At 39.9% G+C, this 27,113-nt stretch overlaps 1 protein-coding gene across 1 annotated transcript in view; it reads left to right on the top strand.

The window, feature by feature from the left end:
- Nsun3 (NOP2/Sun RNA methyltransferase 3) overlaps positions 1–27,113 on the top strand; it is a 50,399-nt gene that overhangs the window by 11,692 nt on the left and 11,594 nt on the right. Inside the window, exons 3-5 of the mRNA XM_038345539.1 lie at positions 4,660–5,003; positions 10,815–10,969; positions 11,903–12,024. Of these exons, the coding sequence (XP_038201467.1) occupies positions 4,660–5,003; positions 10,815–10,969; positions 11,903–12,024 (621 nt within the window). The remainder of the gene's footprint in view (positions 1–4,659; positions 5,004–10,814; positions 10,970–11,902; positions 12,025–27,113) is intronic.

A 27,113-nucleotide genomic window follows, 5' to 3' on the forward strand; every position in this document is an offset into this window, starting at 1 on the left:
GAGGCTGCAAAGAAATAACTTTAGGGAAACATACCGGATGATTTTTGAAAAAGGTGACCAACTTATCAGAAGGATAATGATTATCAAACTTGCAGGGATTAGTGCATAAAAACAAGGTCCAATCTTCAGCAAAATTTTGTAACCAAGTCATTTCTGCCTGGGTATAAGGCGTAATAACCTTATCAGGCAACATTCCAAAGGTTTGCAAACTAAGTTTATACCCTTTCTGAATAACACGTAGCACAGCTGATGGGTACGAGATAACAATTTTTACAGGTGACACGCGTTCATGTACCCATAGGATGGGTCCTCGCTGCCAAAAAACTCCAGTAGGACTATGCTGAGAGGGAAAAATTATCAATAGCAACGGCTGACTATAGTCAATATAATGAGTATGAGCAGAGGCAAGCTTTTTCTCAATTAAAGTAATACATTTCCTTGCCTGAGGTGTCAACTCACGAAAGGAGGTTGGGTCTGGATTTCCCTGTAGAATGTCCATAATTATTTACTGCTCTAAGATCTTCCAGCAACCTCCATTTACTAGACTTTTTCTTAATAACAAAGATAAGAGTATTCCAAGGAGAAGTGGATGTCACTATGCATCCTGCCTCTAGCTGTTCTAGGAACTCACTCTGTATACCAGGCTGATCTTAAACTCATAGAGTTCCACCAGTCTCTGTCTCTAGTAGCTGGGTCTAGTTGCTGGGATTAAAGGCACGTGCCACTACACCTGGCTTTTTTCCTGGGCTGATTAACCATCCCTTTACCTGCAGGGCAGTTCCTTTTGTTGTGTCCTGACCTTCCATATTGAAAGCAATTCCTTAACCTGGCTTCACTTTGACCTTCCTTAAGGGCAGAAACAATTACCCTACCCATCACGTGAGTGCCATCAATGTCCCTGCCTAACCGGATAAAGTCATTTAAATCTCCATCTCTATGGGGGCGTAAAACCTCTTGGCAAAATCTATTAGCATTTTCGTAGGCCAGTTGCTTTATGGCTGGCATAGCTGAGTCCACATCCCCAAAAATGCGACTCCCCACCTGAAGCAGGCGGTCAATGAACTCAGAATAAGGTTCTGAAGATCCTTGAAGGGTCTTAGAAAGCTGATCTCTTGCTCCTTTGTTAGGTAAAGTTTTCCAAGCTTTAACAGCTGCGGCAGCTATCTGAGCATAAACCGCAGGGTCATAAGCAATCTGTGCTGCTAAATCAGCATACTGTCCTTCACCAGTTAACTTGTCAAGGTTATGCTGGGGGAAACCCGCCTCGGCATTTTCCCGTGCTGTCTTTTTGCAATATTCCTGCATTTCACCTCTCCATAACAAATAATCTCCCCCTGAAAGACAAGCCCTGCAAAGCTGCATCCAGTCATTGGGTATAAGGTTGAGTTCTGCAAAGGATTCCAAAAAAGCTATAGTGAAAGGAGCATGAGCTCCATAGTCCATAACTGCTTCTTTTAACTGCTTAATATCCTTAAAGGCCAGGGGGTTATGCTGCCTGAACTTCTGTCCTTGCGGATCAATAGTTTCCACAACAGGATAAATCTGCCTCTCTCTACTTAGATTATTTAATCTGTTTTGGAGCTCTCGGATATCTGCCTCTAAGTCTATAGGGGCGGAAGCACTGGTATAAGGATTTGAAGTGTCAAGAAATGTATTTTGTGGCGGAGGTCTCATGGAGACATTTCTGTTTGCTTCCTTCCTTTCCTCTTTTTCTAACTTCCTTTTTATCAGTGCGATCTCCTTTTCTAAAATTTCTTCTTCCTGTTCTATATCCCTTCTAATACTCTTAACTTCCTGTTCCTCAAAACTCTTAATAGAACTCACAGATTCTACCTCCTGAATCTCCTCAAGGGTTTTGTTCAAATTCTCTAATTGCTCTTTTACTTTAACATCATCACTGAGAAGAGCATCTCTGACTAAGCGCCATAGCGAAAATATTGCTATGGGGAATTCTTCTGGCCCTCGATCTTTTAGAGCATTTTGAAGGTCAGCCTTTACCTGCTCCCAATCAGTAGTATTAAAACCCCCTGCATGTAGAAACCAGGGACTAAACTCTCAAACCGTCTTCACGATCTCTTGTGCTGTCTCAACTTTAATACCGGTGCCTTGTTTCTCCAAAAGACTTAACAACTGGCCTGTTAACCGGCCCCTTAACACTGGAACAGAATTACTTGCACCCATAACCAATACACCCTCACCACTCAATTTCTTACCTGCTGTCCAGACTTCCGAGGGCGACCTCTCAGGAATCCCTACTTCCCGATCTCGCAGATGGGTCTCCGACTGTAGTTGATGATCCCGGCGGTGCCTCCAATTGTAACACCCGATTCTGTGTTACCCCCTCGGTACAGTTCGCGCGCCACTGTACCTTACGCGAGTCGGACAAGGGCCTGGAGATTGAAAGAACACACAAAGAGACCTGGGTCATTCGAAAGGAGATCAGCCGAATGCCGTTTATTTAGCCTTGGGGAAAATCTTATATACCCCACTCCTGCCCAAGGAATTCCACCCAGGCAAGTGGGAAATTACCATATCTAACTGCTGCACAAGGACTTCCACCTAGGCAGGTGGGAAATTACCATACCAACAATAGAGTTAACAATGCCCTACAACAAATCACCAGGCGGGGCAGAGGGAGCACAGGAACAAACAGGATGCTTAGTCATCTGACCAGAAACCGTCCTCAAGGTGAGCCCCAGGAACAAGGGCAGACCCGGGCCCTACAGAGCAGTAGCTGGGATTTATTTAATTGACCATAGTTAATGAGGCTTCCAAATAACTCAGCCAGAAAGGTCAGCTAGGAAATAAATTAAATGTTTCCTGCTGCATTGTCTGTTGGTTGATGGGAGCTTGGGATTGTCGGAAGACCTAACGGTGGACGGAATACAGATCTAGGAAGGTCCAGCTGCTGACGGAAGCCTACATATCAGTCCTTGAGAGGTTTTCACATCCTTGGCTCTGCATCATCTGAACCTTGTGTTACTGCAGAGTTGACCAAAGTTAGCTTTGCAAATCCCTTATTCTTGTTAAAGAGCTTAGTGCTTATTCCTTCAAATATGTTATTTTTTATGATATTACTTTTCCCTGGGTCACCCCCTGACCTTAAATTTGGTAACTAAAGAAAACCTTTTGTGCAAATACTGACAGATTAAAAACTATTTTTCCTGGATTTTATTTTATTTAAAAAGTATTATTTTAATTTATGTGCATGAGTGTGAGCCTGCAAATGTTTATCTGCATCATGTGTGTTCGGGAGCCTTCACGGCTAGATAGGGCCATTGTATCCCCAAGAATGGAGCTATAGACAGTTGTGAGTTTCCATGTGGATGTTGAGAACTGAATGTGGGTCCTCTCCAAGACCGTTAGGCACTTGTAACCATTACCAAGCCATCTCTCTATGCCCAACAAAACTGCTTTGTGGCAGATGCAAAGTTATGTAAATTTTAGGCAAGCCACTTTTGGAGGGCAAGACTTCAGTGGGTATGGAAGCAAAGGTAAGTAGAGCATTTTTCTATGGTCTGCAGTTTAAAAACCACAGAACACGTGGTTTGTGTGTGTGTGTGTGTGTGTGTGTGTGTGAGAGAGAGAGAGAGAGAGAGAGAGAGAGAGAGAGAGAGAGAGAGAGAGAGAGAGAGAGAGAGAGAGATTTGTTTGGTACATGCATGTGAGTATGTGGTTGCTCATGCCTGTGTGGGTGTGTGTATCTGAGCACATGCATGCAGAGGTCAGAGCAGAACTTCAAATGTCTTCGTCTATTGCATTTTGCTCTAAAGCCTTCAATAGAGTCTCACTGAACTCAAAACTTAACCCTTGACTAATAGGGAACTCGACTGTCTGACCTCTCAATGTTGGGGTTACAGGCACACAACTCCAAGTTATACCACGGGTTATAGCCATGCCTGACTTTGTACCTAGGTGCTGAGTATCCTCATGTTTGTAAAGGAAGTTCTCTTACCCTCTGCTTTCTTCCCAATCTTTTTCATTCCTAATACGTTAATCAAAATTAGTATTAAAATAAACAGAGTGTATCACTTAATTAATTAATTAAATTATATTTTTAAGTAAAATCAGGGTGGCCACATCATGATCTTATGAGGCAAAAGGAAAAGTCGGGAAGACCCATCCTGTATTAGGTTTTTGGGTTGCTAGGTCAGTAGCTATGGAAATGATGGAAAGTGGTAGGTTTATTTTGCTCATGCACTGAGAAGTATTAGTTCATGTTGGGTGGGGAGAGCCAAGTGGAAAAAGCCCATTCACAGGGCCTGGATATAGGTAAGGGAATAGGCGAGGCTGAGGTAAAATTTACCTTTCCAGGCCCCACCCCAGTGATTCGTACCTCCCAACCAAGCCCCACATCCCATTTTGCATCATCCCCATTTGTAGCATAATGTAGAAATACAGCAGGGATTAATCTCTTGATTAGGGAAGAGCCTCATGAACTAATCACCTCATAGATACATACGGAACAGTGCATCACTAAATATAGTCTTTTTTTCTCAGCTCTGTAACACTGGCAGTCCAGATTAACCATTACAGATCCTGTCTGAATAATCACAGGTAGAGGAGTGTAATCCTAGGACCACATTCATCCTATTAATCGTATAAGACTACACTAGTTTGTGATACTGACACTCATTTATTGCACTTTTTCTGCTATAGGGATGTTCTAGTATCTCCATCACTGTGGCAATATGCGGTCCTCTTCAACCGATTCAATTATCCCTTTGAGCTGGAAAAGGACTTACACTTGAGGGGCTATCACACAATCCCTCCAGGGTCCTTACCATATTATCCTAAATCAATGAAGTGTTACCTCAGCCGATCTCCAGATCGAATGCCTTCAGAGCGACATCAGACTGGAAGCTTGAAGAGATACTACCTCCTCAACGCTGCCTCTCTTCTCCCAGTACTGGCTCTGGAGCTGAGTGACGGGGAGACGGTTCTGGACTTGTGTGCTGCTCCTGGAGGCAAATCAGTAGCCCTGCTGCAGTGTGCTTCCCCAGGTACTGTCTGTTCTCGTCACACCCCACAGTTGTCATATCTGAGGGTTACAGACACTTTGAAAATCGATGAAGAGAAATGTGAGCATGGGTTTGCAGAGTTAGGAAGCCCGAATACGAGGTAGGACACCATGAGTAAGAACGGAAAGCATAGTTGAGGAATACTGGGGATGGCATTCAGATTGCCTCTCAGACTAAGGAAGTACTCTGCCACTGAGCTCCTTACACTTGAGTGGTTGCCTGGTTGCCATTGTCAGAGCTCTTTGTCAAACACACAAAACTCCACTTAAAACCACTTTTTTTTTTTAAGAACCATATGGTTCTAAACAAGTTCTGTTTAGCAGACGGATACTATGTAACACATAAAATACTTCAATTTTTTGAATATTCTCATTTAAAAAAGGAGTAAGAGGTAAAATTAATTTGACATTTTTTTGAGTACCAAGGTTATGACCCTTGAGCACATAATCACAATAAAAGTATTTGACGAAGTATTTTTACACTCTCATTTTTCTTAGACGTCTTTGAAATTAATTGTTCTACTATTAGAACACAGGTCAATTTCTCATAACCACATATGGGCAGAGAAGATAGTATTAAACAGTGGAGTAAGTTCTTTTATAGTGATTTTGTTATTGTTGCTGATATTGGTGTTAAGTCCAGGGGCTGGAGGTCTGTCTCAGTCAGTATAGTATTTACCATGTAAACATAAGGACCTAATAAAGCTTTTACTCACAGTACCAATGTTAAGAAAATGCTGTGCATATTTGCCTGCACGTGTACTATTAGCACTGACAGGACCCAGGTAGGTCTCTATGGTGGAGAGCTATGGACAAAGACAGATACCCAAAGTCAACCTCTGTCCCCTCTACATGCTTGCTTAGCCACACATGTGTGCTCACGCATGAACATGAGTACACACATGCACACATAAAATAAACCTATTTTATTGTAAATTACTTCCTTAATAATGTTAGTGATCATTTTGCTAAAACTTTTAAAACCTTAATTCATGTTTCTCTGAATGTTAGTGATTGCTAGATGAGGCATAGTTCAGTTTCAGTTCAATTTGGTTGTATTTTATGATCTTAAGTTTACTTACTGTTCACACTGATTAAAAAAAAAAAAACACCTGAAATACTGAGAGCCTTGCTATAACCGAGTTATGGTTGCTACCAGGGGCAGCGGGCATTATTTTAATGATTGCTTTTCTCAGCTTTTCAAAAGTAAGTTTCAAGCCCAATCACTTACTGTCTTGCTTAGTTGTTAACACATCACTCTTTCAACAAAGAAGAAACTGTTGTTGGGGTTTTTTTTTTCAGATTTATTTTGCATGTCTGTGTGTGTATGTGTGTGTGTGTATGGGGGGGGGGTGCATGCAAAAATACATACACACATACATGTACCCAAGGAGGTAAGAAAGGAGCTTTGGATAGCCTGGAACTGGAGATGGAGGCAGCTGTGGGCCACCAGATGTGCACACTCAAACTCTGGTCGTCTAAAAGAGCAGCAAGAACTCTGACCAGCTGAGCCTTTTCTCCAGCCTCTTAGTGTTTTAAACTGTTCTTCTTTACTGTACTGGAAGTTTCAAAACTCTAGCATATTTTCTTCAGATTATGTATGAGTGAGAAGCTTGCTATTATTTATAAAGTTGGTGATTAGCCATGTGGAAGGAGATGCCTTTAGGAAGTGGATGATCTAAACAGCTATTTCTTCAGATCCTCCAAGCTTGCCTGTCTCTTAGAAAGGTATTATTTTCCCCCAGGACATGCATCTTCATGCTAATTTATTTCTTCCTTTGGAAGCATTTTCAAAATGTGAAGCCAGTTGTACTAGGCTGTGGTACAGATATATTAATATTTAAAAGAAAAAAATACACTGTATGTTTTAGATTTCCAATAAAATGCTGCACCTGAAGCTTTATGTGTTTGGTATAAGAAGTAAAAGTAAATAGTAAGGCTACATTATTATTTTTATAATTTGACTCTGCTTTTGTCAGTTCATTTATTATAAGGAGTATTTGTTTTACACCCACTCTTTCTATGTTACTTGATGATGTTCTTAGTTGACTCTTACAAGCTTATTAATTTTAGGTATAGAATATGTAATACTGTAGGAGATTGGAGAGAAATACCTGAATCTAATTCCATTTTAACAAGTTGCATTTTAATTTTAAACCACCTCATTCATAGGTTAGAGATACTTTACACATTTGTAGTGATGAAGGTAATTGGCTCAGAAACACAAAGGTTACAAACTGATCACATTTAGGCCTTTGCAGATAGGGCAAGTCTTCCTCAAGGACAGTGAACTACCACTAGTTTTCCAACTGAAGCAGCTTTTCATCAAATACACTAATGGTAATGGTTCCCTCCAAGGCACTGATGTCTTCATGGTGATGTTGAAAACCCAAACTAAGTTAGCCACACTATTCAAATGTGGAATGCAGAAGCAACGCTAGTCAGTGCTTCCATAAGCAAAATTTAAAATGAAGGCCATACTAAATGTGCAATTTATGCACTGAATTTTTTTACATTGACATTGTTTTAGGCAACGAGGCTGTGGCTTTGGATGACATAAGGGTTTAGTGTAATTAAAGCATTAGTCTGCTTGTCTGTCCGTTGATCCAGAAAGACGTGCTACTTCTTTCACCTGTACCACAGGGATGGACTGGCTTTTTAAAATTATTACTGTTGTCATTAGCACAGGTTTTGCAGTGTGCTGGTTTTTAATGAAAAAAGAGCAAACAGCTATGATCCTAAACAGTAAAAGATGAACTGTTCACAAGGAATGATGCAGCTTCCTGGAGTAGCATGGTCAAGCTTCTCCATGAGGACAGAAGTCCTTCTAGAGGGAAATTTTTCTTGCTGTCAGTGGTAAGGTTTAGACATCTGGTTAACCTTTGCTGGTAGAAAATATTAGAATGAACCCTTTGTTTTGTTGTATTTGCCCTTTTAGCTACTACATCATATCTGCTGGAATTTTTTAACATTTCTATTCTTTTTAGTATTGTCTCCAACAGTATGTTTCCAAATACTCTGATTTCAAGGCAACTGGAATTTTGTTTGATTTGTTCTGCTATTTCTGCCTTCTGTTGCATTTAAATAATTGATATTTCTAAAAGTCGCTTTAATCTGTGATTTCTCTGAGTTTTCTGAAGCTTACCAAGTTTCCCTAAAAGTGCTACTTTTCGCTCTTTCCATTAGCCAGGGACGGTTTGTTTTATGGTCAGTTTCTTATTTTATCCATTAGACTTGGTCACGATTCTGTGAATTCTGATGCTTGATTACGACATAGGCCATGTATAAACATTAGTTATTTCTCCCAGCCCTTATAACCTAGCTGTTTGTGCCTGCTCTTTCAGAGTTCTAGGTGGTTTGTGTGAGTCTGTGGATCTTTCTGGTATTTCAGCACTAGATGGCACCCTGAGTCTAGGTTTATCACAGTTCCACTGTTGGTTTTTTTTGTTGTTGTTGTTGTAGCCTGTTGTTTTTTTTGTTGTTGTTGTTGTTGTTGTTGTAGCTGCTGGTTCAGCTCCCTGATTCCCCAAACCATATTTTGTCACGTGTATTCAGTAGGTATGTAATTTAGAAGGCGCTAGAGGAGTGCCTAAATGTAGTAGTTTGTCATAACAAACCTTACCCCAAAGCTGGGATAGCCTTAGCTGCAGTCACTGGCCTATGGACAAGCAATAGAGCTATATCTAGTTCTGTGCCACACTTTATTTCGTGGATTAATGTATACTCCCTTATATTTCCTTAAATAAATATCAGCAACACCTAGCTATCTATCTAATCTGTCTACCTACCTGTCTTCTTTCCTACCTACCTACTTACCTACCTATGCATGTACCTACGCATGTACTCTTGCAGGGGCACGCTCAGAGAGGTCAGCTTATGACTTGCAGTAGTCAGTTATCTCCTCCTCTCAGGAATTAATGGTCTCCTTTCTCAGGTTGTCAGGCTTAGTGGCAGAATCCTTTAGTCACTGACCGTTTCACTGCCCCAGCACTTCCCTCTACTTGCCATGAAGTGGACAGCTGCTCCCCCTGATTTGTCTGGAGTCAGGGAAGAAATGGAGTTGGCAGTTCCATGGTTAAAAACACTGTGTACAGAGTATATTGGCTACTAAGATCATTGTAACAGAGGGACACTAAGACCTACATTGCTATATACTGTCTGTTCCTTGGTGGATTTATGTCTGTTCATGGTCCAGAGCATCTATATCCAACCATAAGAGATGCTGGCTAGGTTATGAGTTCAGTTGATGGTGGCATTCAGACAGTTTAGGAGCTCTGTCCATGGACATTAGCCTGAGGACTGGGATTGCTAAGATCTGCCTGGTGTTAGTTGTACCAGCCTGGCACTGGGTCCTTTATTGTCAGTTTATCACACTAGTAACAACCTCAAATGAATGTGTATTGTATTAAGGAAAAGAAATCATAATCCTGGCCTTGGAGTAGTTTTACCAAGAGCAAGCCCAGGTTTGAATTGCTTACTTCTCTCTCCCTGTGTCTTCCATCATCTCTTCTATCTGTAATCTGTTATAGAAATCTGAATCTGTGTTTGGCTGACTGCTGTCTTGTCTGTCCTTGTGTCTGTGTGTCTATGTCCATGGCTGTATCCCTAAGAAGAAACTTAGCTCTGTATTTACTTGAATAGCATAGAAAACATCACATGGGAAGGAATGAGGGATATAGAATTCTTTAACAGGTTTTTACAAGGCATGAAACGTTCCCTACTCCAGCTGGCCCCAACTAACTCAGATAACAAACAATGCTACAAGCATCATAGCAAACAGACCTATCAATCTATATCCACAACACTTCCAGTACTTGGAGTCTCCTTTCTCACTCTGCTTCCCAAGGTTGGTGGAGGAGTGGTGGCAGCTCCTGCCTGCCTAACTAAGGAGAACATCCAGTCACAGTCTGCAAGTAATAGCCTGGTGTAAGAGCTATAAGATTAGTAGGCACAGGGTTTCATTGTGGCAGGTTATGCTACTGGGTTTCAAGTCAAAGTCTGGACTTGATTCCTTTCCCCTCCCCCAAGTAAGAGGAGTCTCTCATCACACTGCCTAGAACTGGAAGGGTATGGACAAGGACACCTCTTTCTTTCTTCACTGCAGCTCTTCTTATTCAGTGCCAAGACCAGACACTGCCTCTTACCTGACTCCTCGTACCCTTAAACCAGTGTCTCTGTGGGGAGGCCACCATTTCTTCAGCCACCATCTTGTTCTGAGTTTCTGTCCCATTTAATCATAACAACCATTGTGCAACTATGATCCCCATCGTACCAATCGCCACAAGGTAACAAAGACTGTCACAGAGTTAAATAACTGTCCTAGGCTCTCAGCTCACAGTTTAAACCCATGTTTTCCTTACCGGTAGCTTATATTCTTATCCATTTTATTTGACACTGTATTACTTTCCTTCATTTAAAATGAATGTGTTGTCCCAGCAAGGAACTTTATACACCTATCAGAATATATTGCCTACTCTCCACAGCTGGTACTGCAGGGTGAAAATTATACATGAGGTAATGGCTGTGCCGCACCTCTAGGAATCTATAAGTTTCACATCACAAATTAAACTTGATTGAATAAACATGAGCGCTTCTGGGAGGCTGGGAGGCTTAACATGGCAAATATTCAATAAAGTATGTGGTTTTGTTTTCAAAGTTATCATAATGTTTACCTCTGAGCCATATCTCCATATAACTCCAAAGGATTGATTTTTCTGAAGTCTGTTAAAAAGTAAAACTTTCCCAGTTCTGTTGCCTCGGACTACTCTGGAACTTTTTAATCTTTTACATTTAGGTTATCTTCTTTGTAACGAATATGATCGTCTGAGAGTGGGATGGCTGCGACAGACGTTGGAATCTTTCATCCCACAGCCTTTGATAAATGTAATTAAAGTGTCTGAATCGGATGGCAGAGAAATGGGAGATGCCCAGCCTGAAACGTTTGACAAGGTACTTTTATTGTACTGTGAAAAGCTGACAGACTCCTAGTGATACGGTATTGTGTTGCTCTGTTGTTCTTCGCCTTCTGCTTCCAGATGGTACACTTTCTCACTGTTCTGGGAGATTTTGATAAACTGGATGTGGAGGCATTTTTCATTTGATGGTTAGTATGGTTCAGTGGAAACAGTGACATTGGGTTTGGGGATTATAGAATGTTTTCTGTTTTCTGGTACCGCAGAGTTACTCTGGAAATGATCAGTTATCATCCGAACCAGTTAAAATATTTGTACATTTTATTTTAATTCAGAATATTTCATATCAGAGTATGATAGATAAAGAAAAGCCATTTCAGTAAATTAAAATTGAATTTTTTTAATTCTTAAAAATAAACACTGGGCCCTGGATTCAGCCCCCAACAATGTATAATTTTACTAGGGTAAAAAAGGAAAAAGAAAGAAAGAAATACTGTGGGTTCAGAAAAACAGTTATGTTTTCTGAAGATGAGTCACTTTTGTAAGTTTCATTTGTAGTCAAGAATATTCAATTCAGCCTGGTGTAATGGTGCATGTCTTTTCTCCCGGGACATGGAAGGTAGAGGCAGGTAGATCTCTGAGTTCGAGGCCAACTTCATCTACAGAGTGAGTTCCAGGCTACACAGAGGAACCCTGTCTTGAAAACCCAAAACAAAAAAAGAACATTAAATTCAAATACTAGACATTAGTAGACTTATTTCATTAATGCCCCCTCTCTGTATTGAAACAAACACTAATACTGCATAGGAAAATGTTTGGCGAACTATCAGAGACAAGTACATCACAGGACTTAACATGTCATATGTTTGGATTCCTAAGGCAGGGGTTTATTTACATGCTGTTTGTCATGTAGCTGTGCCATATTCCTCATCCTAAGTATGTTCGCACTGTTTGTCTTTGTTTTCTCCAGGTGTTAGTTGATGCTCCATGTTCAAATGATCGAAGCTGGCTGTTCTCATCTGACTCTCAGAAGGCTGCCTATAGGATCCAGCAAAGGAGCAATTTGCCTCTCCTACAGGTAGACCTCTTAAGGTGAGGACTGTCTATTCAAAAGCTTGTTTGTGTTCCTACTATAATTTAAACAGCAGCAGCCAAGCATGTCAGGCAGGCATATGGGAAGCTTTTTTTCTTATGGGTGTTCTGATTAATTCCTCCAAAGGTTGCAAGCAAAAAATTCCAGGTCATCTTTCTGCTGTGTTGCTTCCTCCCCTCAATGTATTTTTCAAAACAACATCAGGGATTTTGCTGTAATTCAGTTGTTTTCTGCCAAGGTCTGTACCAGGCCAGGAGCCTATTACCCTGTTTTACTAGGGAAAGCAGTCTGGGGCCAGATTCCTATCTTTGTAATTTTCTGAAAAGTGAACTTCTTAGGAAAATGGGAGCTGTTGTGACATCTGTCTTCTGCATGTCTTTCTTAGTTTTTCTAAACTGTGAGTAAACAGCGAGAGAATTTTTCTTTTTTCTCCTCATATGAAATATCCTTTACTGGTTTTTATTTTTGCCATTGCCATTACCAGTTTCTTTGAGTTTTCCATTTTATTTAATGCCTTTCTTTTCAGTTCATCTCAATTTATTGTTTTCTGCTTGCTTCATTTTTACAAACCTTTTCTTATTAAAGTTCTTAAATATCTAATTGTCAGTTGACTATCTTTCAATCTTAATTTTACTCAATCTATTTTTAAAATAAGTTAGACAGATTTTGAATTTTTATTTATTATAAGTGTCTGGGTGTGTGTGTATGTGTGTGTGTGTGTGTGTGTGTTTGTGTGTGTGTGTATGCATGCAGGCATGCACAGCGTGGTGCATGGTACATGTATGGAACTTGTGGAAGTCAGTTCTTTCTTTCCTCCATTGATTCCAGGTATTGATTGCGAATCATCAGGTTTGCATGGCTATTACCTGCTGAGACACCTCATGTGCCCAGATTTGACAGGATTTTAAGATTCCTCCCTTTGTTCTCCTTTCTTTCCTTTCTCCTCTTAGTGTTCCTGTCACAGTATTCTGCTGTGTAACCCAGCCCGGCTCCAGCACCTTTCAGCCCTCGTGCATCAGTATTTTTCAAGTGCCCAAGTTATAGGCGTGAGCCACCATGGCCACCTAAAATGTATTTTTAAGTGTATTTATAAGATCTGGAAATACTGATGCTGTAAAAACTGTCAAGTGATGTAAACCTGTTGGCCACACACCCAGTCTTATACTGTCTTTCTTTACAAAGCTGATTGTTAGGCTTAAGTTCTGTTTATATGCCTGTAAACTTTCTGCTTCAGTCTCTGTGTATGTAGGTAAGTATGGATAAAAAATACATTAAAAAATAGGTGTTATTATGCACGTATGTTCTTGTACTTTTTATTTGTGATGTTTCAGACTATATAGATCTGCCTCTTCCTCAACGCCTGTGAACTATTCAAGAGGAATAGTCTATTGTATCCTGTTTTCTTTCTCCTTCGACAACATTTTTGCATGCTGTCCTTTGTCTCAGTAGATGTGCATAATAGCTTTTTTTTTTATCATATTTATATTTCCTTCCAGAATCTATGGTACCAGCCTATGGTCTTGCACTTTCCTTTGGTGGCTACTTGCTCTCTTTTTTTCCTTTCTCATTTTTTTTTATTACAGATTTCCATCTCCTCCCCTCCTCCTTCCCCTTCCCTCCCCTCCCTTCCACCCATACCCCCACTCCCTCCCTCTCCAGGTCAAAGAGCCATCAGGGTTCCCTTCACTATGTTAAGTCCAAGGTCCTACCAACTTCCCCTAAGTCCAGGAAGGTGAGCAACCAAGCTGACAAGGCTCACAGTGAGCCCGTCCATGCTGAAGAGTCCAAGCCCATCGCCGTTGTCCTTGGTTTCTCATTCCTCCTCCACCATCAGCCACATTCAGAGAGTCTGGTTTGGTCGCCTGTTCCATCAGTCCCATTCCAACTGGACTTGGTGGTCTCCCGTTAGTTCTGTCCCACTGTCTCAATGGGTGAACGCACCCCTCACGGTCCTGACTTCCTTGCTCATGATCTCCCTCCTTTTGCTCCTCATCAGGTCCTTGGGAGCTCAGTCCGGTGCTCCAATGTGGGGCTCTGTCATTTTCTCCATCCAACGCCTGGTGAAGATTCTATGGTGATATGCAAGATATTCATGAGTATGGCAATAGGATCTGGACATTTATGGCTCCCTCTCCTCAGCTGCCCAAGGAACTAGCTGGGGGCATCTTCCTGGATACATGGGAACCCCTCTAGAGTCAAGTCTCTGCCAACCCAAGAATGGCTCCCTTAATTAAGATATATAATTCCTTGTTCCCATATCCACCCTTCCTATATCCCAACCATCCTATTCCCCCAAGCTCTTCCCATCCTCCACTTCACGCTTTTCTCTCCCCATCCTCCTATCCCCCCATCCCACCCCACCCCCATGTTCCCATTTTTTGTCCAGCAATCTTGTCTACTTCCAGTATCCAGGAGGATAACTATATGTTTTTCTTTGGATTAACCTTCTTATTTAGCTTCTCTAGGATCACGAATTATAGGCTCGATGTCCTTTATTTATGGCTAGAAACCAATTATGAGTGAGTACATCCCATGTTCATCTTTTTGGGCCTGGGTTACCTCACTCAGGATGGTGTTTTCTATTTCCATCCATTTGCATGCAAAATTCAAGATGTCATTGTTTTTTACCGCCGAGTAGTACTCTAATATGTATATATTCCACAGTTTCTTCATCCATTCTTCCACTGAAGGGCATCTAGGTTGTTTCCAGGTTCTGGCTATTACAAATAATGCTGCTATAAACATAGTTGAACAAATGCTTTTGTAATATGATTGGGCATCTCTTGGGTAAATTCCCAAGAGTGGGATTGCTGGGTCCTGGGGTAGGTTGATCCCTAATTTCCTGAGAAACCACCACACTGCTTTCCAAAGCGGTTGCACAAGTTTGCATTCCCACCAGCAATGGATGAATGTACCCCTTACTCCACAACCTCTCCAGCAAAGGCTATCATTGGTGTTTTTGATTTTAGCCAATCTGACAGGAGTAAGATGGTATCTCAACGTTGTTTTGATTTTCATTTCCCTGATTGCTAAGGAGGTTGTACTTGCTCTCTCTTAAAATATTCTCTGTTCTTGAAGTTTGTGATTATGTTTTCTTTTTACTTGTGGTTGTGTCTTCTCTATATTTTTCTTAGTTCTTACATAGCTCATCTCAAAAAAAACTTGTGTTTCTTTAAGTTGCTAATCTCATTTTGCTGTATGACGGCTTCAAATGATGTAAAGTGCTGTATTTTAAATATATATCTAAATTGAGATTTCTCCCTAGCCTTGGACTTATGCACTTCTTAACGTAACATGGCTCTCTAGAAAATAAGTCTCAGTTAAGTTAAAACTCAGTAAGTTAAGTTAGTTAAGTTAATGATTTATTAGGTCCACTGCCAAAATCAATAAAAAGTAAAAACAAAGCCTTATCAATCTGCCTGTTTTCTTTCTTAGTAAATGACATTCTGCAATGTCTTTGCCTATGTCAGAAAGCCATTTTCAACTACCCCCCTTTTCTCCCATATCCAATCAATCACTAAGACATTTCTGTTGTAACTGTTACATATCTGTCAACTCCATCCAGTTCCCTCAATTCCTCACAACCTAAGCTAGATCCTCCCAGAATCTTTCACTGAAATGACTTCAGCCGGCTTCTGACAGGCTTGCAGTGGTGAGCTCCACCACTTCATTCCATACGCTGAAGCCAAAGCATTTCATCTGAGAGGTCCATCTGAACCCTCATTATCCTGGCAGAGTTTTAGCGCTTTCTCCATAGCAGGAAAATTTCCAGCTCTGTAACCTAATAGTCAAGGCCTCTCTTTCACCTGACTCACTCTTACTTCTTTAACCTTCACTGTCTTAAGGCTCCACGTACGTGTATTTCAGGGGAGCGACACCGCATGTAGTCCCTTTAGTTTTCAAGTCTGAGGCCAGTGCATTGCCTTAGAGTTCTAAGTCGTTCTAACCCTCCCTTCTGACTGTTGTTCTTCAGAATCAGCTTTGCTAACCCTATATTGAAGCATTAATCAATGATATTCTTATGACATCCTTACTTTTATTAAAAATGGTGAGCTGGGCAATAGTGGCCCCATGCTTTTATTCCCAACACTCAGGAGGAAGAGGCAGGTGAATCTCTGAGTTCGAGGCCTGCCTGATCTCCAGAGTGAGTTTCAGGATAGCCATAGCTACATAGAGAAACACTGTTCCCCAAGGGAAAAAAATAGATGTGTGTTTGTGTGTGTGTGTGTGTGTATGTGTTGTCTATAGCCAGTCTCCACTAGACACTTGCCTGTGTTATTTCTCTCAATAAGACAGATAACAAATTACAGTAAGCCCAGGCACAGACCCCTCATATCAAGACTGGACAAAGCAACCCAATAGGAGGAAAAGGGTCTGAAGCACAGGCGAAAACATCAGAGACCCCCCCCCCCCCACACACACACACACTATTAGGAGTCCCACCAGAACACCAAACTGTAAAGTAATGTATATGCAGACGACCTAGCTTAGATCATACATGGCCTGTAATTATTACTCAGTCTTTGTGAGCCCCTATAGCCCTGCTTGGTTGACTCTGTGGATCAGAGAGTAACTGTTATTCTCAATGTAGTGCCAAACAAATAAAGGAGCTCAGTAAATGTTTCTTTAAAAACAATAAATCTCAAAGCCTGAATATTTGGAATACACAGTTATAATTATTCTGGTCAAAGTTAAACTGATCAAAATAATCTTGTAATCATTATTGTGCTGCAAGGTAATTAGGCATAGCAGCAAAACAATTTTCATAATATATTTTGATTATTTTAGCTTTTATATAGACAAAGCATGCTTTTGGTTTGACTTTATTTTTTTCCATATACTAAATTTTCTTTAAGATCCAATAGCATTTTTCCTCATTCTGAAGATCATAACATACTTCCACCTCTTAGGACGCAAGAGCTGAAGCTTGTGTTAGTAGGCACTCCACTCCTCCATCTCCTTAACCCTCAGACAAAACGGTGTATGCTAAAGGAGGTTGACAAGGCACAGAACTGACTGTCGGGCATATTTGGGGTCAGTGTTCATGTCATCATATGTACCTGGGGAAGGCCATCTCTGCAGCTGTCCTGTCCCCTCCTGTGAACAGGGAGCCTGGAAGCCTTGCCTCTGATTCCTAGGCCGCTCTGTAGGCAGAGTGACTAGGAGCAGCTGAAATTGGTATCTGGCCAGGTGATAATGATGAAAAGGGCAGAAAGTCAAATACACAAGCTGTAGAAACATGGATAAAAAAGGTCCGATTTCCTGATACAGACAAGTCTTGAGGTTTAAAAGATAAAGCATAGCAAACAATCTTTCCATATCTCCCTGTTCATTTCAGAAAAGAAAAGGATTATGGTAATTTTTAAAATCAGAGATACCATATCATTTACAAAGAAGTTTCTTTGGCCGGTGTTCTTAATTTTCCTTGCATACTTATTTTTTTCAGAAAAGGTATAATCATTTTATTTTGTAATATGAGATAAATGGATTTATATGCAATTTACAAGAGAGTAAATTTATACATATAAGTTTAGCCAAACTGCAAAGAATTGATAGATCCTTACAAAGAGCAGTTAGGAAAAAATATTGCCTGGCCTAATACTAGGGACAAAAGATGGTTCTAAAAACAGAGAGAAGGCAATGAGTCCAGACCTTTGCCTCAGACTGTAAGTCCAGCACTTGTAGGGGCTGAAGCAGGGGAGGATCTCTAGTTCAGGCCATCCATGATCTTCCCAGATTTTTTTTAATGATTCCTTAGATAGGTGATCTTCATAGGGTTTAAAATTTTAGCTTTTGAAAGTTAATGATCTGTAGTCATATATTAATCGTGCACATTTTACGTGGTGTAGAACTGAAAAGTGGTGTTTTGTTTAGTGGAAGGTTTGTGTTTATTTCTCAAAAGAACTTTTAGTATATGTGCAAGTTGTTTTGTTCTTTGTTGGTAGGAGTGTCCTGTGGTGCTGAAGTTCGAACCCAGAGCCTTGCACAGGCTAGGCAAACGCTCAACTGAACTGAGCTCTGTCTTTAGCACTTATAGTCTCCTACAAAATCATTCAAAAAACCAAATCTATGTATAGTATTATATGCAGTCATGACCGTAGTAATTTAACCCACACTTTTTTTTGTACTGTTGATGGCTAAAAACACAAATAGCACAGTGATGTCAGAGGACAGATCCCCAAAGTTTAAGAGCTGATGGACTCTGGCTTACATGACAATCTCTGCTGAGTCTCTCAAGGATGAACATACACATTATATAAAATTCTATCACACAGTAGCCCCTAAGCCAGTCTGTCTCAACCTGTAGGTCATGGTTCCCCTGGCAAACTGCTGTCTCCAGAACTATTTATATTATGATTCATAATAGTAGCAAAATTACAGTTATAAAGTATAACAATGAAAATAATTTTATGGTTGGGTCACCACAGCATGAAGGAACTATGTTAAAGGGTTGAAGAATTAAGAAGGTCAAAAACCACTGCTCGAGGCTATTCTTAGAATCAAAGACTGAAGAGCAAGAATTAAAGGAATAATTGAAGATAACCCAGTTTTATCCATAGAATGCTGTTTAAAGTATACCGTTATTGTTGCTTCTCAAAATAATCTGTGAGCCACTCACTGCTGCTTGTGTGTCATATGTATATATATATTACACAGTAGAACTCTGTCACTCCATTTCCACGTCAATATATTTAGAAGAATGCAGAGTGGAGAGACATGCTGAAAGTGATAAACACGGCAGCTTTTTAGAAAGTGCCTTTGATGTTTGTGTAGGAGAAGTTTACATGATTTGGGCTTGGGAATGTGCTAACTGAGGAGTATGATTTATCACAAAAATATAGGTATCTTATTGCAGTAATGTATCATGTCATCCATTTCCTGGAAGAAAATCAATCACATATAAAATACTGACCCCTTCTGGTTTTCTTTTCTCACTACTTGACAAGTAAAATTGAATTTGAGAACTATTGAAAGAGGAAGCGTAGATTATTGGGTAATGTTTTGAAAATTTGTATAAATCATCTAGATAACAAGTCTTAAAAAGTGGTACACTGGCAGGAAGAAGTGTGTTTTTAAAAGAAGCAATAAAAAAATCACTAACATTTATTCTCTGATGCTCTTGAGCTGAGCTGGGAGACTCCTAGTGACTTGGAGAATGGGCCTTTATCCTTTATCAACATGGTGACCGAAGAAGTCAGTCCGAATGTTCAAAGAATAATCATGGCTGCATAGTTACATTGGTATGGGAGGTTTGTTTCACTGTTTCTGCCATGAAGTATTCTTTCTCCTGAGTCCCTATCAGTCTGCCTGGTATGTTGTCATCACATGCTTAGTCATACATGTTTGGAATCCGAAAAACAGAAGCAAACTATTCCTGCAAATAATAGTGACACTCTTTCTCCCTCCTCCTGTTTTCTAATCCTCCCTTTTTGTTTTGTTTTTCGTTTTTGGTGTTGTTGTTGTTGTTTAAGTTAGCATTAGAAACCAGAACTTCCGAGGTTAATCATCTATAATTTGGCAAAATGAACTTTGTTTCCTATGTTTTGTTTTGGGATTTTATTTATTTATTTATTTATTTTTGGTACCGCTCAGGGACCTCTGCCTGCTGGGTCCATGCACCCCTCCTGATTTCTATCCCTAGCTCTTACATTTGTCTTTTTCAATGAAAGTTGTCAGGATTTCTCCATTAAGTGTGATTATAGAAAGGAAGTTCAGGGGAAATCAAATCCTATAATTTGTAGCTATTGTTTTCACTCATAACTTAAACCTTCCTGTGGCTTTTAGTCAGTGTCTTTAGTACTGTGAAATACAGTCTAAGTATAATAGGATTTTTTCAGTATTTATTAATTTATCGAGCATTTTGTTAAATATCTGATTTGTGTTGTACCTTGCCAACACTGTAAATAATAAAATATGTTGTTGTAATGTCCTTAGGAAAACATCAGCAGATGTAATAAAGATTATGCTAGAGAAAATAGCTAGAGGGCAAGTAACCCGAGAAAAGCAGTGCCCAATACACACAAATAAATAACTGTACTTTAAAAAAGAAAAATGGGGCTGTATTATCAGTATTTACTGTTAATTTATTCCTTTTCCCTTTTATATATTTTGAGCCACATATGTGCGGCGGGCGGCAGAGGATAAACCCTTTGGGTTCTGGAATTGAACTGAACTTATTAGATTTGATGGCTAGTACCTTTACCTAGAGAGCCATCTTACTGTCCTAATACTTGATTTAGTCTTCTGTCAAGCTATTTGTTCTTGAGCCAGACTGTATACAACCTAAGTTTTTTTCTTGCTATGGATCATATCCAGGACATTGCCCATATTAGGCAAGTGTTCTACTACTGGCCCTTACCATCAGGCCTCTGACTAACATTTAATTTAAAAGCCCTACTTTATAACTAAAGGTAACTTATAATTAGGAAACGGCTGATGTATTCAGTAATGTGATTTTGTTTTTAAAAATACTGTGTTAATTGTTTGAGAATTGTTTGTATTTTGACCATATTCAACTCCAATTCTCACCCTTAACTCCTCCCACTCCCTTCCTCTCCTCCCTCCACCTAATGACTTCTTGCCTTCTTTTTCCTTCAAAGACATGATGACTTCAGTTTGTGCTTTCCATTTGCATCTGGGCATGAGGCCATCCCCTGGAGCTGGGTTGACCAACCAGGAGCCACAACCTTAGGAAAACCAACGCTTTTCTCCGCAGAAGCCATTTAACAGGCTGTAGCCCTACCCACGCCTCTTGAGAGTTGGCATAAGTGTGCTCCACAGCACCAGGCTTTGAGTATTCTCTAGTGCTAGTTGGGGCCACATAATCTTCCTTAAAATTTCTCTCTGTTGGGAAGAACTGTTCCTTCCCCTGACGGATTTGATTAGATCAGTGCTCCCTGCTAATCTAGGTCCCTGCAAAGCTTCTTCCAGCAGAGGCATGCCATGACACTGGACCCCACTCTATCCTTCACTACAGGCACCTGAGTTTACCATGCTGTTGACCTAAATGGATTCACTAAAATGCCATCACTAAGCTTTACAGGCTTTTAATTATATTATAATCTGGCCACTGCAGGAACCAAATGACTTCTTTCTTTAAGAGGAGGTCATTGTTTTTCTCTAAAGAATTATTCAGGTCAATGTGACTCTGCTCTGTAAAAACATAGGGATTCTACAACATTGATTCAGGGAACATATATAAAGACATAGGGATTCTATAACATTGATTTAGGGAAAGTCTGTAAAGATGTAGGGGTCTCCAACATTGATTCAGGGAACTCCATAAAAACATAAGGATTCTATAGCATTGATTTAGGAACCATATATAAAGACATAGGGTCCTAAAGTACGGATTCAGATAACATCTATAAAGACAGGGATTCTACAGCACTGATTCAAGGAATGTCTATAAAGACATAGGGACTCTACAGCATTAATTTAGGAACCATCTATAAAGACATGAGGTTCTTGAACACTGATCTGGGGAACATCTATAAAGATATGGGGTTCTGGAGCACTGGTTCAGGGATCATCTTGAGGGAATATAGAAGATAATCGTTAGAGCCCCTTAATTTGCACCCAAAATATAGCTAGATGTGATATCTTTAAGAAAAAGCATAGAATTTCATTTAAAAACGATTTCATATTTAAAAATAAGATTTTAAATTGAAGACCATTTCTTATTTAAAAATTCGTATTTTAAAACTATTGTTCTCTGTTGACTATTGCGTTCGTCATGAGCCCAGATAGAATTGGTTCTGATGGTTTTCTATTCTTTTGTTTTTAAGATTTTATACATGTTTGAATAGTGCTTTGGTCAAACCCTCACCTTAGTCCCTCCTGTCCAGCTCTTCCCAGAACTGCGCCCCCCATCACCCACACACATACAAGCATCCACAGACACTAGTTCTGTTGGTTTGCTTAAATAAATATTTTTCAAATTTTCTTTTTTTTTGTTAGTGAGATTACATTTGGTATATTAAAGACCCAATCTTGAAGCTGGGCCGTGGTGGCTCATACCTTTAATCCCAGCACTTGGGAGGCAGAGGCAGGCAGGTCTCTGTGAGTCTGAGGCCAGCCTGTTCTACAAATGTAGCGAGGAGCTGTGGGCCAGATCCCACCGCCCGGCTCCTGGCCGCCTGGCTCCTGCATGGTTAGCTTTATACCCGAAATAATTACACTGAAACTGTATTCTTTTAAATACTGCCTGGCCATTATTTTCAGCCTCTTACTCACATCTTGACTAACCCATATCTAATAATCTTTGTAACACCACGAATGGTGTCTTACCGGGAAAGATTCAGCACGTCTGAACGGCTGGCTCCATCGCATCACTCTCACTGAGAGGCACGGCAGTCTGTCCCAGAGAGGAGAGGCGAGGCAATTGTCTGAGCCATCTACCTCACTTCCTTTTTCCTTTTCTGTCTACTCCACCTATCTAAATTTTGCCCTCTCAAAAAGCCAAGGCAGTTTGTTTATTAGCCAATGAGAATCCTCCATCATACAAATCCAGGAAAACTAGGCCTGTTACACAGAGAAACCCTGTCTTGAAAAAAAAAAAAAAACAACCTGATCTTAAACTTAGGCAGATTTAATGGTATGTTATCACTCTTTGCTAATTTAGGCAGTATAATCTTAGGTTTATTATATTTAATTGTAAACAGAACTTTTAATACCTAACTCCTTCCTCATGCACATATTAATAAAATAATAAATTAAATTAGTAAAGTAATTAAAGTAAACATGCATTTGCAAAAGATACACAAAACTTGAGATCTTCAAGTGAAAATTGGTGCTAAGCATGTTAGAGTCTGTCCTTTGTAATCTGGAAGAAGTATCTGATGCCATTTCTTTGTTCTACTAACACACTGGAAGAAATATCCCTTCCTCAAGGTAAAAACTTCCTGCCAGAAGAGAGATGGTTAATTATCAGTGTGGTTTTGTTTCTTATACTGACAAAAGTCTGGCCACCGGGCATGATGCCTCTGAAAATAGCAAGCTTGGTCATGTTTATTTATCTTGAGTTTACAGAACTTCTTTGATAATAAACAGTTTGCTATCTAGAAATTTGATTACATACTGTGAGCACAGTGAAGGGTACCCTCAAGGCTTGTAAAATAATACTTTTAAAACTGATGATAGCACTCGATAGCTATCAGCCTAGAAATATCTGTGTTTTGATGTTTATAGTACCTGAACCTTAATTTCAGATCTGCATTTACTTGATAGATTGCACATGGGCTCCAACTTTTCACCTGAATGTCTCTGTGGTCGTAGTGCATAATCACATAGGGATATTTGATTTGCTCCCTTGCTCAGACTGCTGTGTTCCCGCAGCAACAGTAAACTGATAGAGGAGGGAATGATGAGGAACAGGCAGCGGGGATGGAAAGAAATGAGAGCCCACGGAAAGGAGCAGAAGCAGAAAAATTGGAAAGGAATACTAGAAGCTGCGAGTGTGCGAGAGTACCATGAGAGAGACAGACCCTGGATGGAAAGGTAAAAGAAATGAAACGTCTTCCCCAACCACCTGCCCCCCGCCCAGTCCCAGGGAGACAAAGGGTGTGTGGATGCATAGGAATTGGACATTTTGGTGGAGATTTGAAGAAACCTTGAAAGTCAGTTCAGGGATTCTTTTACAGTTTGTCAAGCTATTAAATAGCCATTAAATTGGTTCTGTTATTCTGTTAAATTAGGCTAATATCTTCTTTTAAAAATAGATCTATTTTTAGATCAAATTGCCTTCCCCGCCATTTTAAAATGTATTCTGTTACGATTTTTCTTTTCTTAGTAAAAAGGCAAGATCTGAGATAGTTAGTATTTAAGATGACTTAATTGTAATTTTGATATCACGTGCCTCATTTTTAAAGCAATAACAATGTTCTTTTTATGGAGGCCAATTATTTACTAAAAGTTACAGAATAAGGGCTCAGTGGTTATGCATAAGCACCGCCTTTTCAGCGGTTCCTAGCACCCGTGAATTAAAATGGTTTCCAATTCCTAGTAAGCTCAACTCCAGAAGAGCTAAAAACCTCCTCTAGCCTACACAGGTACAGCACTTACATGTACAAACCCACAAAAGATATCCACTTAAACCCATAATCAAAATAAAGTCTTTGAATACAGTAACAATACGACATTACCAAAAGTGAAGCCATGTTGCTTTAAGTACTAGCCCTCCCTTAACTGATTGTTTTCTTACTAAAGGACTTACTTGAAACTTAAGTTGGCATGAAGAAAAATATTTTTTCATTCAATTGTTAGGAAAACCATTTTCATCCAATTGTTAGGAAAAACTTGTATTTTTTTCCCCAAGTGAAACTTCGGCCTCTATTATATTCACCTCTTCTACAGCATAAAAGTCAGAGGCTGCTTGAAATGCTCTTTATTCAGAATGTTTGAATGTTTGCTTAAATTAAATGCATTCTTGTCTTTAATGTTAAATATTTTTTATGACCTCCCTCTTAAGGTAACGTTCATTTATTCTGCTATATTTTTAAATTACAGGGTATCTAAATATAGTGATTCATGCCTGTTATCCCAGTATTCAGGGGGTTTTCATGAATTCTAGAGCAGCCCGGCCAAATAACAAACTGCCACAGTTTCATAGCAAGACCCTATCTCAAACAGACACAATAAATATTTGGGCACATGCAGCATGGTTGTAACAAAGCCATTATTTTAAAAAAAGCTAAAAATTTACTGCCTGGGGAAAATGTACTAGGGCATTTCATAGTGAAGTTTTCAGAGACTCTGCATACTTTGCCGTGGGTTTTGACAGATAAATCAGTATTCATCAACTCTAAAAAAGAAGCATGATTTTTGTGGGGGAAACTTACATAAGTCTTAAAACTAAATGTAGCTCTAGTTCCATGACTAGGTGTTTAATTTCACAATGGTATGTAGTAATGAGGCGAGCAGGCCTGCTTTTCATCCCACCCAGCTCCCGCATGGCTAGCTTAACCCCAGAAATAATTACATGGAAATTGTATTCTTTTAAACACTGCTTGGCTCATTAGCTCTAGCCTCTTACTGGCTAACTCTCATATCTTGACTAACCCATATTTAGTAATCTGTGTAGCACCACAAGGTGGTGGCTTACTGGGAAAGATTCAGCATGTCTGACCTGATGGCTGGCTTCATGGCGACTGACTGAAGTGTCTGCCTCACTGCCTTCTTCCCAGCATTCTGTTCTGTCTACTCCACCCACCTTTGTTCTGACCTATCAGGCCAAGCAGTTTCTTTATTAATTAACCAATGAAACAACAGATAGATATAAGACACTCCTACATCAATGGTAACTGGTTGCCTGGGCGCAGAGTTGGCTAGAGAGAATCTCCCTAATGCTGCAGGAATGTAGTCTGAGAATTAGATCTCGTCCAGTTCTAAGAGTTGGTTATGTTGACTAGACTTGAGCTAAGCAGGCTGACTGCACATGTGATGGGGAAAACCCACAAGAATGAGAGAAATCGTCTCTATTATCAAAAGCTATGTAGCTCTCTTCTTACTCTTAAGCTTCTAACTTTAATGGTGTTAGAGATCTGTAGAGGAGCTGTTGGATTCCTTTGTGAACTAAGTGGTCCAGAATTAGAGAACTCAGATTTTCAGAATTCGAAGTTGAGAAATACCCTGTGATTCCAAAGGAAGTATGCATAGCCACTCTCTTCTGCATAAAGGTTGAACCAATGGACCTGTAGTGGTTTGTGTACTTTACAGAGTCATGCCAATTAGATAACTCAGAGACAGAAAATGTGAGTTAAAAAAAAATTGTGATGGCATAGTGAAGGTCATTGGCCATATTAGCTAGGGTTCTTGAGAGAAACTGTATGAAATTAGCGAGGTTAGTAAGTCCCTAATTTACAGGGTAGACCAGCAGGCCAAAGACCTAGGGAAGAGCCCACCCTGCTCTGCCAGTTCATCACAACCTGCTACAGAGTTTCTTTTTTAAGTGAGGTCAATGTTTTGTTCAACTCAGTTTTTCAGCTAATTGTTCAAAGTCCCACCAATATTATGAAGTGCAGCCTGCTTTATTAGTCTCTCAATTCAAATGCTAATTTTCTTTAACCTCTCCGCCCACACAGATGTGCTCAAAATACTATTTAACCAATATCTGGGCACAGTGGTCCAATGAAGTTAAAAACGGCATGAGTTATCATTCTAGCATTGTAACTTGTAGTTTTATAGTGTGTTCCCTGTTACTTGCTTATTATAGCATTATTACATTTGAGATTCTGCTATAGCTACTTCAGCATGATGCCACCAGATTTAGTAATAGTGAAGCTATTTTTCTCCCCGATATCACTTTATGTAAGAATGACTTAAATAAATAGTAACATAACTAAACTTCCTAAAGTAGTACTGGCAGTCAGTAGATAGTCAGGTTCCATAGTCATTAGAGCCTGAACTCACCAGGGCAGTCAGTCCAGTTCTTGCCATTTAATTAGAAATCAACCTGTAGGAATGAGTAAACAAGCATAACAACATACACTGAGGTTCTCAGGTCATTGCCTTGGGCCTGCCAGATCCTGATTTCTTTGTGTTAAAATGCCTGAAGGCCTGTAGGTTTCCCTTTTCTTCCATGAGGACTTGGTGCAGTTGGGATGATGAAATGAATATGTGTGGCATCCTAGGTCTTGTTGCCCTAGAATCCATTCTGTATTTTAGCACTTTTAATTTTTGCTTCAGATAGAAGCAGTGGTAAAGCGTGTAGCCCTGTTCTGATATTAGCTAAGGTTGGCCGTCTGTGCTCCCTTAATTAACAGTGTAACTTAGAGTTTGTGACCCTTGGCTTGATAAATAGAGTCAGACTATTTACCTTGTACACTTTGTAATGTTTCATTAAGACTGCATGTGCCGTGATCTTGAGGTACCAAATAAGTATTAATACATAGACAGATCACACGTCCTTTTCACAGTTTAGCTTGTTATTGGGAGTTGGCAGTTGGGGTTTAAGTTGCATGTTTCCGGGTTCTTGGCATCTTAAGAATGAAATGAACATGCATACGGACCACAGAATGGCAAAAATACTTTACTCACAAAAAGCAAAAGCACAGTTTGCTATAAGAGAGCAGAGGACCACTTGAATGAA

Source organism: Arvicola amphibius, chromosome 10 (assembly GCF_903992535.2).
Source record: "Arvicola amphibius chromosome 10, mArvAmp1.2, whole genome shotgun sequence".
Lineage (NCBI taxonomy): Eukaryota > Metazoa > Chordata > Mammalia > Rodentia > Cricetidae > Arvicola > Arvicola amphibius.